The sequence below is a fragment of the Herpailurus yagouaroundi genome, unplaced genomic scaffold, assembly GCF_014898765.1.
Source record: "Herpailurus yagouaroundi ecotype Mexico unplaced genomic scaffold, PumYag 29, whole genome shotgun sequence".
Lineage (NCBI taxonomy): Eukaryota > Metazoa > Chordata > Mammalia > Carnivora > Felidae > Herpailurus > Herpailurus yagouaroundi.
In genome coordinates, this window is record NW_024412377.1 from 75861382 (window position 1) to 75876934 (window position 15553).

Genomic DNA, 15553 nt, shown 5'->3' on the forward strand with positions numbered 1-15553 from the left:
CAGGAGGAAACAGTGACCCAAGAACTGACTAATTCTTGGCTGGAATAGAGAAACTGGTTAAAAGAGAATCTAATCTTTCTATGAAAATAACCAAAGGATTTACAAAATTGGTATGTTTGATTTTCAGGTGCAAACCAAAGCATGACGGAATGTTACATATGCTTAAAGAACAAAACAAAACAGAAACTATACCATAACAGCAGCTAAAGCACCTAAATAAAGCACTAAAAGAATTGGGCTTGCACAAGTAATACATTTTTTTAAAGTATAAGACTCATGCAAATAAGCGCAAACCCTTTCTTTGCATTACACAAAACTTAGCAATGTTACGTTTTTTATCCTTTCATCAGAATGTTGCTAAGTATTCTGAAACAGCTATTTCCTTGCATTTGCCTGTTAGATTTTATAACAGGCAAATAATAATATAATCAGGTTCCTCAGGACTGCATTTTCTCCCCATTTATCTTTAGTAAACTTTGTATTTAATGCACAATGAAAGGGTTAGCGCAGCAATTTAAAAAGCCACCCTGCTGTCATGTTTAGAAGCTATAAAAACATACCACTGGAGCCTAGACATTCCACAGAGGAAACGGACCAGCACCTATAGAGGTGTAGGTGTTCTGCACAGAGGCCCAGAAAATAAGGTAAAGCACTGTCAGAAGATACTTGTTTCACCATGTTCCTTGAACTAAAGATGAAGGGAGGGGGTAAGTCCATGATATGTATTAAGATGGAAATAACATGAAAGTTAGGGGGAAATAAAAAGTGAGAGTCAAATGACAATTCATAGGACAGATAAGACAACACAGTATAAAAAAGAAAAAAAATCTTGAAAACCCCAAAGAAACATTTCTAGAATTGAAAGAAATGCATTTTAAATGCATTAAGTCACGTGTGGAAAATCCACATTTTTAAAAAAGCTTTAGCCAAAGGAATATAAAGTTACTCTATTTTCTGTTAAACTTTTTTTTTTTTTTTTTTTAAAGCTTCAGTAAACACAGATTTCTCCTATGTAAAACTTTCCATACTGGCTGTAAATACATAAGCATTCTGCACAAAAACTATAGTCAGTCTTAAACCTGCAATGTCTCTTCTTAGAATTTTGTGACTTGTTTTTCTTGTGACTTTGGTTTTTCTTCTAACAAGTTCTTTAGAAGCTGCAGCTGTAGCAAATAAGGATCTTTTTCTTCAGAAAGTAGCATTTAAAGAGCTACAAAGGAGGAAAAGCACATAAGCTTTAAGGGTAAATTTTCTTGTTGAGGATGAGATCTTCTTACTCCACCTCCAGAAGTATTTAGTGCACTTCTATAGGATCCAGAAGGGGGAGAATGGCTATAAACTTGTGTTTAATCCTTCAGTTTCATCTAAGTTTTTGAAAGACTTGACTTGAATTTTTGAAAGGTGTATTTGCAGTTAAAAGGAAAAAAAAAAAATTCCAGGGGATAAAAGTACCTTCATTCCGAATAAAAGCAAAAACGGGTATGTTTTCTTTTAAATTCTTCTATCCTCAATTATTTACAAGTGGTCAGTAAATATTCCCTCTTGACCCAGAAGAACAAGCTCTGTGTAAGAAAGCTGTAATAATGCAACAATTCAGTTTATAAACAATGGCCACAAAAACACTTTACTGTTCAGCCTCAGAAATTGAATTTAACTGAATGAGCTTTCTAGATTTTTAGCTTAGTGTTCTTCCTATCAGAAGTTCTCCAAATTTTAACGAAAAGCAGTGGTACCAAAAAGAATTGGTTGCTTGACAACAGCAAACCATATGGCCACGTGAGGATAAAGTAAATACTGGATAAAATTTTCAGAGGTCTCCAGACCAGGTTGAGTTTGCTTAAGACAAAGAGCCACTGATAAATGTTACACAGTGAAATCTGCATCTCCTAGTTCCCAAGAACTTTTCAAAGACATCATCTGGCTGTTTGACAAGCGTGGCTCAGTATTTTTTATCAAGTAGCTCAATAAAATAACTATGTGATCGGAAAAGAATTCAGGAAGAGAAAAAAAACATTAAAATATTTAAGACTTAAAAAGAAAACAATACTAATTGTTGTATTTTTAAAATTTGTGTAGACTGATCACTTGAGAAATTAGAAGGGATTTTTAGGTGCTAATTTAGTATTAAAACTCATCATCATTGTGGTCATTTAAAAATTTGAGATGAGTGATGTTAAATGATTGTGTAAATTACAGCTGAAAAAGGGAGCGAGACAGTATCAATATTTTGGATTAATAGTAAGTTGGAATTACATGCCAACTGAAATTAAGAATGGAGAAATGAATGATACTGTATACCCCACAGTTTGAAATAAAAGAAAAATAAAAAAGGATGAAGCAGGGGAGTATCTTTTAAAATAAAAGCAAAACGTACCATTGGTTGGGTGTCGAGCAAATGAGATAGAAAACCTTTTAACAGCAGAACCGCGTGTGGCGTCTGAGAAAGAGAAAAACAGGTACCTGAAATTCGTAATAGCTACCAAAAGAAGGACACTTAAAAAAAGAGGGAAAAAACAAATATATAAGGAGGTTAGAATTAGGTGACATGCAGAAGGGAATGAGAGAGGGTACTGGTTAAAAGTAAAATGGCTTGAGGACAGAGGCAAAGTGTTTAATGAAATACACAAAAGAAAGAAAAGCAGGATGAGCCAGCAATTCTGTTAAGTCCATGTTTTACTGACTTAAGTAAATTTGTGGATATATGAAAAGAAGTTTTAAATAAATCAAAGGGTAATAAACACTCCTATTAATAGAAGGGACAAGCTTCCAGAAGCCTCCAAGGATAGTCCAAATATTAAAACTTAAGGTACATTAACAACAGTGAGAGGCCATCCAACTAGGGATTCTAAAATATTCTCATCATATGTTTTTTTTTTATAAAAATATTGCCAAGTATAGAAGTATATTTTCTTCTACTTATCTACATTCCATTCACTTTATTTTATTTTTATCAATATCAGTAAGTAAAATAAGGGATAACGATAAACAAAAGTTTAAAAGATCAAGGAAAGATTTATTCTTTATAATATGGCTTATCAACTATCTAAAAGACCCAATACATGTAATGCAGCTCTAAACTTCACATTTGAACAAACTATTTATTGAATAAGTACTGTATGTCTAACTACAATTAACTCTTTGATGAAACATGAATCCAAGCTATGGATAAGAGAGCACTGGTTGTCATTTAGGCAAAGGGTGCTAGGATTCCATTTGAGTTAGTCAGTGGGCTTAGGCTTGTCTTTGAGAAGTACTATATGCTCATGGGTGTGTGCATGGGTGTGGATATGAATCTGTGTGTGCATGTGTGCACATACCATCTATGCAGCCAGAAGAAGTCAGCTTTTTACGATGAGTACGAGCATAATCCTGTAGGTTAGGTGCGCTTGAAGAACCCCCGAGCACCGAGGTGCTAAACAGGCCCGCACAGTGAGACCCTGATGGGAGTTAGAGAAAATACATACACAACGGGTGTTCTTCCATTCACATTGGGAATTCATGCAGCATGCAATAACATGGCTCTTACCACACTTATCTGGCAGTGCCTTGAACAGGCTCACAATTCGCTTGTAATGTCAAGTTTAATATAATCACCACCACCATTTATCATATGTACAAATGAGGGTACTTAACACTGTATAAAATGTTGTCTTTGAGGAAAATAATATGCCTACACAATTAGACATATACATTTTAAAACTATTAAAAACACTACTATAGAAGTTAATTTAGGTTGATAAGGGATTCTGTCAATTTGCATTAACAGGTCATATAAAGAAATCTCTTCGCACAGATCTAGTCACAATAGATCAGCATTTTTGAATGTATGTCTGTAAATGAAGAATTTTTTCTGAAACCCTTGAGTTAAGAATCATCAACATATGTTATGAAATAAAACAAAGCTTACTAATTTGTGAGAAGACCAGGTAAGAACAACTTCTTGTAGGTCATCCAGGCCTAAATCATCTTACACTTCTAATACTTGAATGACTTAAGATCTTAATTAATAAGACCCTATGAAACACATTATTAGCAAATAAAACACAGCCAATACAACTGATGCTTAGTTTGTAGTCAAAGTCTTCACACCCAAGTAAAACTTTTACCACTAGGTGAAGATTAAATAAATTTCTATCAAATACGTTTTGATACATAAAGGAAGATCATGTGGGAATATTAAGTTACCAACACAAGCTATACGTAATTAACTAAAGATATTCAAGTAAGTAGGCATCAACAAGCAGTTCATATACTTAGTATACAGAGCAAAGTACATATATAGTTGAAAATTACTTATTTATGCTTTTATTAAACCTATTTAGACAACTACTTACAGAAAATACTATGCTATTACCTCATATAGTTTATCAACAATGAGCTTAAAACCGGTAAGTTTAGCAAGATCTTTCTTGATGTTGCTTTGCAACATTATTTGCAAAGAACCAATTATGTTCTATAGGTCAAGAAAGAGTAACAACTATCTCTGTGCATTAGTTTTGCTTTGGTTTCTCTTAGGAAATAGTCAAAAGGAAAATTAATACACCAAGAAAGGGTTTAAAACACTCTTTAGTAAGTAACTTAAAAACAACAACAACAACAACAACAACAATTTTTTAAAGTAGGCTTCACAATAGCACAGAGCCCAGCGTGGGGCTTGAACTCATGACCGTGAGATCAAGACCTGAGCTGAGATCAAGAGTTGGATGCTTAATCCACTGAGCCACCCAGGCGCCCCCCTAAATTTTTTTTTTTTTTAATCAGAAAAGTAGAAGGTTCTGTTTTGTATGCAATAGCGTATTCACAATTTTATCAAGTGGGAAAAATGAAGTTCCTTCCTAAATTAAAGCATTTTGGGATTTTAATTTATAGAATACAAGACTAAAAACTAGCATTGGCAATTGGACTAGGCAGTTTACATTATGGACATTTAAAAAAAATTATACATCAAAATTAAATGCTATTTCTTGTTCATTTTATCAAAACTTTATTGTATACTTTGAGTTGTACAACTCAACATTTTTGAATTAGTGTATGTTAAATAAAAATAAAGCATAGCATTTGGTCATGCTTTCGTCACTGAAGAGTTAGTTTTACATGTGTGCAAAATAGGGAGTTGAAGGTCTGGAATTCAATTTCCTTTAGACCACATACCTACAGTAGGGTTCTGCTTCTGTTCCACAAGAGTTCTTGGTGTTCGCAGATAATTAGCATTTTCAGATACAACCTGCACAAGGAAAGCAAAATAAATGAGGTAAAACAGTAAAATCAATTTAAAAGTCCATACTTCATTTGCAGCCTGTTCCAGACAGACAAAGGTTAATAAGCTGTATGATAAATATTAGTAGAAATACATAAAACATGAAAGATCATGCAAGATCCCCTTCTGAAGGGAGTCCATTTCATATGAAGTCCTTGCAATGAAGTGGTGCAAAGCAGGCATTCAGAATGAAATATCATGTATGAAACAAGACAGATGAAAAGAAACAATTAATAGATTGATAAAATTTCACACTCTCTTAAAAGAAGCCAAATGCCCACTTTTAAACAGCTCCTGTATTTGAAGGGGGGAAAAAACAATCACAAACAAAAGAAAAGACAGACAGAGACTGTTGAGGTCACCATACAATTACTGATCCATGCACGGGCTTTATCAGAGTAACCTTTAAATATTCACAGCCTTAATGGATACCATAATCCCTTTTCCTATAATCAAATGCATTATACTTCCAAAAGGAAATTGCTGAAATTCTCAAAAAAGTCATGTGTAACAGCATGGAAGTGTAAAACCTTCCACTATAAAACAAAACAAACCCCCAAACCCTAGTATTTTAAATTTGCAAATGTCATCACAGAAAGTCCTTCTGAAATCATTTAACTTTGGCCCACATTATTAATGGGCACCTATACATTATAACCTCTCATAAAGAGAGCATTAAAATATTACACAACTAAACCCCACGCTGTATATATCCCTTAAATGAGATACTTCCAGATAATACAATAGTGAGGGAGAGAACAATCAGTATTACATGAGCCCTGCTAATTAACACAGGACAATGTAAATCTTGGATTTTAAAAAATGTTCAAACTGTCAGCAAATTCCAAATGGAGTCTAATATTTCAATTATGGGGGAAATGGTTACTGAATTTTCTTACCATCAAATTATGTAATTTTGTTTCTAAATGTTTTAAAGGACAACTACGCCAAAAAAACGATTTCTCTCCTTTAAAAAAATTTTTTTATTAACACTAAAAGTTCCAGGAGTATAAAACTTATTAACTTTTTAGTCCTGGATATTTAAAACCCTCCCAGTAAAAATCCTAAACACATGCAAGGTAAGTGGTTTCTTTCCCTCAAATATTGTCAGATATCACAAGCATTTGAAAATTAAAAATTAAAATACAGAAGGATTTACTCTGATGTTAAATATAAGGGATTAGATGTCCTCAAAGACAGCTATTTGTTGCTCTGAATGCAGGTAGAAAATTTTAATGAAGTAAAGTTTAAAAACCTGTTGCCATGAGCCAAAAATACTGGATGTGAAAGCCAATGATTTGGGGGAGACAGGGGAAGAAGTGATTTGTTCCCCTGATCTGCGTCTTCGACGCCCAGTACCCACACCACTGGTATAATGCAGCCAGGTACCAGTACCCTCTGGGCTAGACACACTCAGGGGGCTCTCTTCCTGGAAGTGAGAAAGGGGCAAAAAAAAAAAAAAAAAAAAAAAAAAAAAAGCAGAGCATGCAAAGTTAGATACAACAGAGCCAAATGATCAGAAAGAAAAAAAAATACAGTTTGTTTGCATTTGTTTAACAATTTTTAAGAAACTATTAAACAGTAATTTGGGAGCCAAATAATTCAAATATTTGAGAAACTGACAGGAATGGCTTACAAATCTAATTGCATGTGACAACAACTGTAAGAATTACCTTATTATCTTAAATATACAAAATATCTATACTGCTTAATAGTTGTTCCTTGTCTCTTAAAACTGGAAAGATTTAACAATTTTCTGTCTTAGCAACTTATAAAATATGAAAGTATTGTTTAATTTTAGATATTCAAGACGTTTTGTGCTATACTAACCTTTTAACCCAAAGCACTAAAGAATTGTGCAAAGGGTTAAAGAGATTTCAACGTATGTAAGGTAGAAAAGAAAACCTGTCTGCCAGCCATATTAAAAAAAAAAAAAAAAAAAAAATAGAGGTAAGATGGATTCAAACTGCACTTGTTTCCACTTTCAAGTTATTTGTTTACCCCCTCCAAAGATTATTCATAGAGTTCAATAGGCAAAACATGCAGCAAACATTCTCATTTACATGTTTGCATGTTTAGGTTTCAGACAGTGAGGACAGAGTAAAATCTACTTGCACAAAATGAAGAGAATAGTCTTTCTCTCTGTGTGTCTTTTGGAAGTACAAACTTCTGATATCCATGGAGATGGTGGACGCTGGAAAAAGTCTTCAAGGTTTTACTTGAATTATTTACCTTATGGAAGTAAAAGTTTAGCATGGCATAGAAATAATCTCTTGAAAGCAACTATTTAAGTATGAGAAAAAGGTTTATAAATGTGTTCTGCGTCTTAAGAATTAACAGGGCAGTAATTTTGTTGAAGATTTTATAAATATAAATGTGTTGCAAAATGGACTCCCAACACATTTGGCTGTATCAGTGTTATAACGTTTTTGGAGTGCAGGAGAAGGTTTAATGGTGAAATTTTGAACAATCTGATTAATTTGCAGATTGTTCTTATTCAACAACATCAAAATCACTGCCCTCACACAAATGGTAGTTTAGGTTATATTAATATGTCATTTCCCGATTTTTTTTAATTAAAGATACCTGAACATAACCCCAGGTTTCTCATTTTTAAGTTAAGTATAGTAGAACATAATTCTAAATTCTACAGTTGCTAGTCATCCTCTTTTATAATTAACTTAGAATATCATAGAAATCCTAACTAGTACACAATTTTTATTATAAAATTATAACAATCTATTTTACTGATGGATGTTTTTCCTATTCATACTTGCCCAACTGGGTCACAGATATATTTGAAATTTGAGAATCCTAAAGCACTTATGTTTGTATAATTTGAGGCTACAGAAATGAGCATAATTCTTTTTTGTTATTTATATTCTGACTCAACAACTGCTAAATAAATGTTATACCTAACTCTTAAGTCTTGGCATGTTTAATTATCAACAAAAAATATTTTTCTAATTAAAAGTTTATGGTTGCTTCTATCTTACAATCTTGCTCTATGCTTTTACTTTAGCATTTAGACAACATTTATAAGCACTAATCTCAATCAGTGCTGGGGAGAATCATGCTACTGAGAACACAGATAACCCAAAATTAAGGTATTTAAAATATAAAAATATATACAGGTGTTAAATATTTATAAACTAGCTATAATCCAACTCTTCAACTTTCCTCTTAAGTCTTCTTTTAGTAGTTATTTAAGTGTTATTCTATTAGAGAACATAAGAACTAGCTTTATTTAATTGTAGACAAAGGTAAACTTTCAACTATCTCTTCAAATTTTCAAATTCCTATACTGGTTTTTGCAATCAGGCTGACATTTTAGAAGTTCATATCTTTATTACAGTGTCACTGGAATCAGTTGTTGTTGAAGCATTTCTGGCAATACCTCTCTCCTTTCAGACAAAAATTATTCTCTGCTCATTACATCAAACTCTTAAAAAAGTTCTTTATTAGAATAACCTAAAGTGACAGGACAAAAAAAAAAAAAAAAAGATCAGCTTTTGGAAAGGTCTTATTTTACCATATCTGTTCAACTTGGTTACAAAAACTATACATAGAGCTCCAGATTCTTAAAACTAATCTCTTTTTTAATGGCCTCTATATTTTTAAAGTATTTATTAGAAATATAGGCAAAGATAAAAATAAAAAATCTGTCAGGGTCCCAAGTTCCATAATTAAAGCTGTATTTTCTTTTCTGGTTTATTAAAATATAGTTAGTTTATTTAATAAAAACATGCTCTGACACATATACTTACTTCATTTGTAGCCATCTTCCTAGATCTTGGAAGTGGAGACTTCCTGTGTATATGAATTGGCTCTGATACCATTGGTTTGAACAGTATCACAGCACGATCAACCTCATCTTTTTTAGAAGTATGTGGTTCCTCATCATTATCAATTTTAAAAGATCTCCTGCCTTCATTCTGTAGGCAAAGAATACAACATATAAAATTCAGATAAATTCTCTTCGTTCATCAATCCATATTAATTGAATTTTTACAACAGCCTAGTACTATACTAGGTATCATGAGACAGATGACAGAGTACCCAACTTTAATAAAAACATATACTCCACAGAGAAATTAAACAGCTAAATGACAATATAAAGCCATCTAAAACAAAGTACTTAATTTTTATCAAATGCCAAAATAAATAAGAAATAATAACAAATGACAGTAATAACAGACATCAATTTTATTATATAGGAATGGCATCAGCATGAGCACAAACTAAAACAGCATTTTAATTTATAAATTTCAGAATATTTAAATTCTGTTCCAAATATTCCCAACACATGTGATGACTGCATACATAAATAATCATGCGATGACCTACTAAATATTTACTGGGTGTGCCAGGACACAGATGAATAAGATAAAGTCCCAGGTAAAAGATAAACAAATTAAAAAAATGTATACCAAATATATATCTATAATAGAAAAAGTAAATTGGGGCATAGTCATAACACTAAAACACGTATTGTAAAGCAGTAACAATGAACAGACTAAAAGTAAATATAATTATATCAAAGAATCTCACAAACATAAGATTAGCAAAAAGAAGTCAAGCAGAAGTACCTAAAACCCCTCATCAAACTAAGGAGTATAGGAAATGAAGAGGAACTTCTTTCATTGGTTAAGGGATATCTAAAATCTTGACAACTGAGCCTGGGTGGCTCAGGTGGTTGAGCATCTGACTTTAGCTCAGGTCATGATCTAACAGCTTATGAGTTCGAGCCCTGCGTGGGGTTGTGCTTACAGCTCAGAGCCTGGAGCCTGCTTTGGATTCTGTGTCTCCCTCTCTCTCTGCTCCTCCCCTGCTCGTGCTTGCTCATTCTCTCGCTCTCTCTCTCTCTCAAAATAAATAAACATTAAAAAAAAAAAAGATCTTGACACATCATCAGTTAATAAATCACTGAAATATTAGTGTGTCTACCATTACTAAATCTACTCAACATTGTACTGGACATTTGTCACAATTAATAGATATGATCATATACATAGGAAATCCAAATGACTCTATGGATAAACTACTAGAATGAATAATAGCATGCAGTGAGGCTGCTAGTTATAAAATCTTCATATAAAAATGAGTTAAAATTCAATTTGACAATAACAAACAAAGAAGAATTTGAATAAACCACTTATGATAGTATAAACTAGGAACTAATCTGACAAAGATACAACACATGAAAAAAATCCCTTAATTGTATCAAAAAGATATAAAAATAGCTAAATAAATTCAGAGTTATACCAAGTCCTTGTTATTGCCCTCAAAATTGATCTGGAGAATTTATGTAATCTCAATCAAAATCCCAAAAAGATCTCTTTGCAACATTACTTTTTGCTTTAGCTTGAGAATGTCTAAGTGTTTAGTATCAACACTTCTATTCAACACCATACTGGTCCAAGCTAGTAGCACTTCATAAAAGCATATCCAAATGGCCAATAAACATATGAAAAGGTGCCAATCGTTACTGGTCATGAGGATAATGTAAATTTAAACCATGACAAGAAATCACTACATATCCCTCAAAATGGATACATTAAAAAAAAATCTATCTATATCTATGTCTATGTCTATGTCCATATCTATATCTAATTCTATATCTATATCTGTATCTGTATCTGTATCTGTATCTGTATCTATATCATACCAGGGGCTGACAAAGATGGCAGTATCTTTAGAAAACTATTTGACTGTATTATCTCAAGCTGAACATATGCACACCCTATGACCTAGCAAGTTTACTCTTTGATGTATATCCAAAAGAAATGTGTACATATATTCACCAAAAGACTTGTACAAGAATGTTCATGAAAGCACTCATCTTCATAGCTTGAACTGGAAACAAATGATCAAAGTGGAATAGATGAACACATTGCACTATATTTACTTCTATTTATTGTTGCCATGTAATCCTATATGACAACAGAAACAACAGAATGGATGAAACTCATTAACATAATGAAAGAAAACCCACCCCACACCCCCACAAAAGCATGTATTTTGTGATTTCATTTATAACAAGTTCAAAAATAGGCATAATTAAAACATGGTGCTGTCTTGATAGGTATCTTTGGGGAGAAGACAGGGAGGCTATGACAGGGAGGGGCACAACTGGATCTTCTGGAATGATGATATTATTCTATCTATTACCTGGTTGGCTGTTTTATAATTGTGTTCATTTTGCAATACATCATTAAGCTATACACTTTGGATTTATCAATATGAGTTATAGTTTAGTAAAAAGTTTTAAATTTAATATATATTTAACTTTGTAAGATTACTCTAAGAATTAAAATACAGTAATTTGTGCCAAGTGCTTATTAGCACAATGTTTACCATGCAATAGTGCTCTGTGGGAGATGCAGGAGAGAAGCATCAAAGGAAAAGACTTCAAAAGGGAAAGGCTGGAGAAGGTGCAAGGCCTTAGGAAATGTTTACATACCTGAACTAGGCTGGCTAGACTCCTAAGCCTAGAGCCATTAACATTGTCCAGGGCCGGATCCTCCTTCACACCTGACCCTTCCTATTGTTATAGCAACAATTAACTCGAAATTCAACCTTGAAAAGCTAAACCATTAGATTAATTAATACTTGCTTAGATGACTTTATGCACAATTATCCTAACAAAAAGCTTCATTCTGGAGTCGGGGGCCCTGGGGCCTCATTCCATCCAGTATGAGGACCTTTGTTTAACTGCACTTCATTTGCGCACTCATGTTTTGCGACAGGCCATACTCCCTGCAACAGTGCTCAAGTAATACGACAAAAACCCAAACCAAAACTATAGTTAAGCATTGTAAATAATGGCCTTAAAAATACAAAAAGTTTAGGGGCCCCGGGGTGGCTCAGTCGGTTAAGTGTCAGACTTGGGCTCAGATCATGATCTCCTGGCTTGTGAGTTCGAGCCCCATATTGGATTCTGTGTTAACAGCTCAGAGCCTGGAGCCTGCTTGGATTCTGTGTCTCCCTCTCTCTCTGCCCCTACCCAGCTCGAGCTCTGTTTCTGTCTCTGTCACTGTCTCTCTCTCAAAAATGAATAACATCAAAAAAATTTTTGAAAAAAATACAAAAAAATCTAAATAAAACATAAAATTCTAGTATGCTCAGAAATGTTGTCCTCCCAGGGTGCCTGGTTGGCTCAGTTGGTTAAGTCTTCAACTCCTGATTTCGGCTCAGGTCATGATCTCACAGTATATAACCAAGCCCTGAGAATTTCATCTTTATTACCTCTCTTGAAGCTGGTCTATATCCATAGCCTGATGGTAAATTTTTGTCTTCTTCGCATCCTTTAGCTCCAGGACTAAAATGTAATTCAACATGAAAGCGTTCCTCTGAGGAAAGATCCTAAAAAATATTATAGAACATTTTCAAAATGAAAAACGTCAGGCTATTTATTTACCTATGGTAATACACCCAAATCAAGAACTCTTTTTACCTTGTTAGGATCCTCATAAAGCATGATAACAATCTGAGTCATATAATTGAGTTCATTGACAACATTTAAGTAATCCATAGCCCGTTTCCACTGTTCATCCTTCGATTCCTAAACAAAAGGTATATGGTAAGCATTTTCTCCTATTGCTTTACTTGAAAGTCACTCTATTTTCATTATGGTAGTTATTTAATCTTGAGTGATACCATACAAATAAGGTAAATAAGTATATGCTCAACCTCTCAAAATAACTCCACTATCTTTAAGTCTTGATAAATTACTTATGTTTAGGTAAATTATTTTAAAAATCTGTTATGGCATTCTTAGAAAGTCTAGTGGTAACTTTTTTTAATAGCTTCTAGAATTTAAAAATTAAAAATCTCTTGAAATACAAACCCACAACTGAATTCTGAGGGTAAGGAGCAATGAGTTGTTAACCTTAAGTTCCAAAGTACCTAATGTAGTATCATGCTTCGTAAACTGAATACTATCGTCTAAGAATAGAGCTATTTTTCCACCATCAAATAGTGCATGTATGTATTACATGCCTATTAGTAAATATGCCTTGTTACACTGGAGTGGTATTTAAAATAATCAGCAGGAGGTGGCACATGTAGGTTCCATTAATCTTACCATCTCCTTCATCGCTCCTCCACCTTCATTTAGATAATCATGGTCTTTAAACATCTAATCACAGATCATCAGAACTGAAAGGGATCCTAGAGAACATGAACTACAAACATTCTAAGTAGAAAATTCTATCTGAAAAGGTTAAACTAGTCAAGGTACAAAGTCTACAGTCAATAGTCAATAGGGTCCACATCACAGAAAACTCTCTTCCACATGTCATAAACTTTAGAAATAAAGGCATACAACAATTTTTTGCATATAGTAAGAGTATTCAGTATTTTGCACTTCAGTATAAAATGTGCATTGTTTTAAGAAATGAAATTTGATATACAAAAGCCCAAACTTGTAACACCACATGTTAATTGCACATTAAAAAAACCCAGAAAACAAAACTAGCATGTATTTCCTTTTCAAATTTAGACACTCAACATCCCTGAGGAAGCATGCCCCTTTTCAAGTTTATGGAAGAGTAAAATTAAATATACATCATATAATTTGTATTCTTCCATGTGTGCTTAGCATCATTGTAACAAATGGCTATCCACACCTCTAAATGCTGTAATGCCAAGCTATCAAAGTGGCTACTCTTAACCTAAGCAATATTCCAGAGAAACAACTGCATCTGTGTGTTTGTGAGTGTATTTGCGGAAGGTATATGTGCAAAGATATATATTTTTTTCAAAATTAATAAAGTAAAATATAAGTTAGTATAACATTTCTGAGTTATACTAAATGAGAATTACTATAAATGAAGGGTTTAAACACTAAAAATTTTCAATAGGTTCATGATCCTACATTATGAATAAGAACACCATCTAATAATATCTAATTCAGTGTTGTAGGTACAGGTTCTGCTAGGTCAGTGCTAATGAAGAGATGAAATTAAATAATATTTAGTAGCACTTTTATATTTATATACATTATATATAGTACTATATATCTTTATATACTATACATATTGTATATATAATAATATATATCTATATATATATACCATGTGTAGTATGTACATAATATATATAGCACTATATATACTACATATTTAGTATATTTAGCATATATTTAGTAACTTCCTGAATATAGTCAGTATGCAAAAATCCATAAAAACCTTTTTTTTTTTAAATTAAGTCTCATTCAATATAGTCCCTGAAATCTTGTTTACAATATTGTTTCCTTAATAAACACCTTTAAAAAAAAAATCTATTATGGAGAGCTAGATTTTACCGAGTTCACACTGAAAAATCTACAATTTCAAAATCTACAATTTCAAGGTTTTAAGTATATTAGTTACAGGGTCTTATAAAGATATTATGACCTGGGACAATGATTTATAGTTCAAATAAATTAATTTTTTTTAATTAGCAAATGGGACATCATATTGATATTATAGACTTTACATGTATTTACTAATGTGAAAAGTACTTTTTTTTTTCGAAAATCTGGAAGCAGAGTTTTAAAAGAATGGTGTTCAGTTTCTGTTTTACAAATGCAGCCGAGCGTGAGATATACTCAACAAGCTCTAGTGTATTGCCACCACCCTAGTCCAAATTACATCATCTTTTTTAGATCACTGCCATAGCTTCCTAACTGGTTTCTTCATATCTACTCCAGCCTATCTGCTGTCCACACAGCAACCAAAGCCATTTACTTCCCTGCTTAAAAATTGCTTCCTAATCCCTTTAGGATTCCCAAAGCACTGGCTCTTCATCCTTATTTGTTGCCATTTTCTCCATTGCTCACTATTATGCTCCATAGCCTTGTTCTATTGGTTCCTATATTTTCCATGCTTCATCCCCTAAGTAAATGTAAGAGAGTAAAAAATGAACCATGTAAGAGATGTAGTTCTCTCCCCCAAGAACAATTCCATCATTACTACTGGATATATGAATTCTTGCCTTGCTAACTAAGGGTCATTTTTTTCCCCAACTATTTCATTTATTAAAACTGCAAGGGATGTCACTTGGCTATTCCTTAGGGACCAACAAGAAACCAAAACAAGAGGGAAGAACATATGAATTAGAAAACATGATTCGAACAGAACACTGAAATAACTTCAGGGTTACTTTAATATTAGTTATTCATCAAGGCTAATAATAAAATTAAGAATCAAGAGACATAAAAACAAATCTTCATTATACATCTAATTTCTCTTTACTAAAAAAGTAGGAAAACAAGGCTGGATTTTCTTTTAAGGATAGACCATTTTGTTAACA

The 15553-nt window shown here is 32.9% G+C and overlaps 1 protein-coding gene across 26 annotated transcripts in view; it reads right to left on the bottom strand.

Moving 5' to 3' along the window:
- PPIP5K2 (diphosphoinositol pentakisphosphate kinase 2) overlaps positions 1-15553 on the bottom strand; it is a 72257-nt gene that overhangs the window by 14050 nt on the left and 42654 nt on the right. For 4 of the 26 annotated variants that reach the window (XM_040447300.1, XM_040447289.1, XM_040447273.1 and 1 more), the window contains 8 exons: positions 12714-12821; positions 12506-12622; positions 9025-9192; positions 6513-6686; positions 5152-5224; positions 3318-3437; positions 2375-2437; positions 561-620 (listed from right to left, as the gene is read on the bottom strand). In XM_040447300.1, coding sequence (XP_040303234.1) covers positions 561-620; positions 2375-2437; positions 3318-3437; positions 5152-5224; positions 6513-6686; positions 9025-9192; positions 12506-12622; positions 12714-12821 — 883 coding nt within the window. Of the gene's footprint in view, positions 1-560; positions 621-655; positions 689-963; positions 1576-2374; positions 2438-3317; positions 3438-5151; positions 5225-6512; positions 6687-7372; positions 7490-9024; positions 9193-12505; positions 12623-12713; positions 12822-15553 lie in introns of those variants that run through there. The other 22 variants (XM_040447334.1, XM_040447327.1, XM_040447317.1 and 19 more) reach the window with 14 other exon arrangements.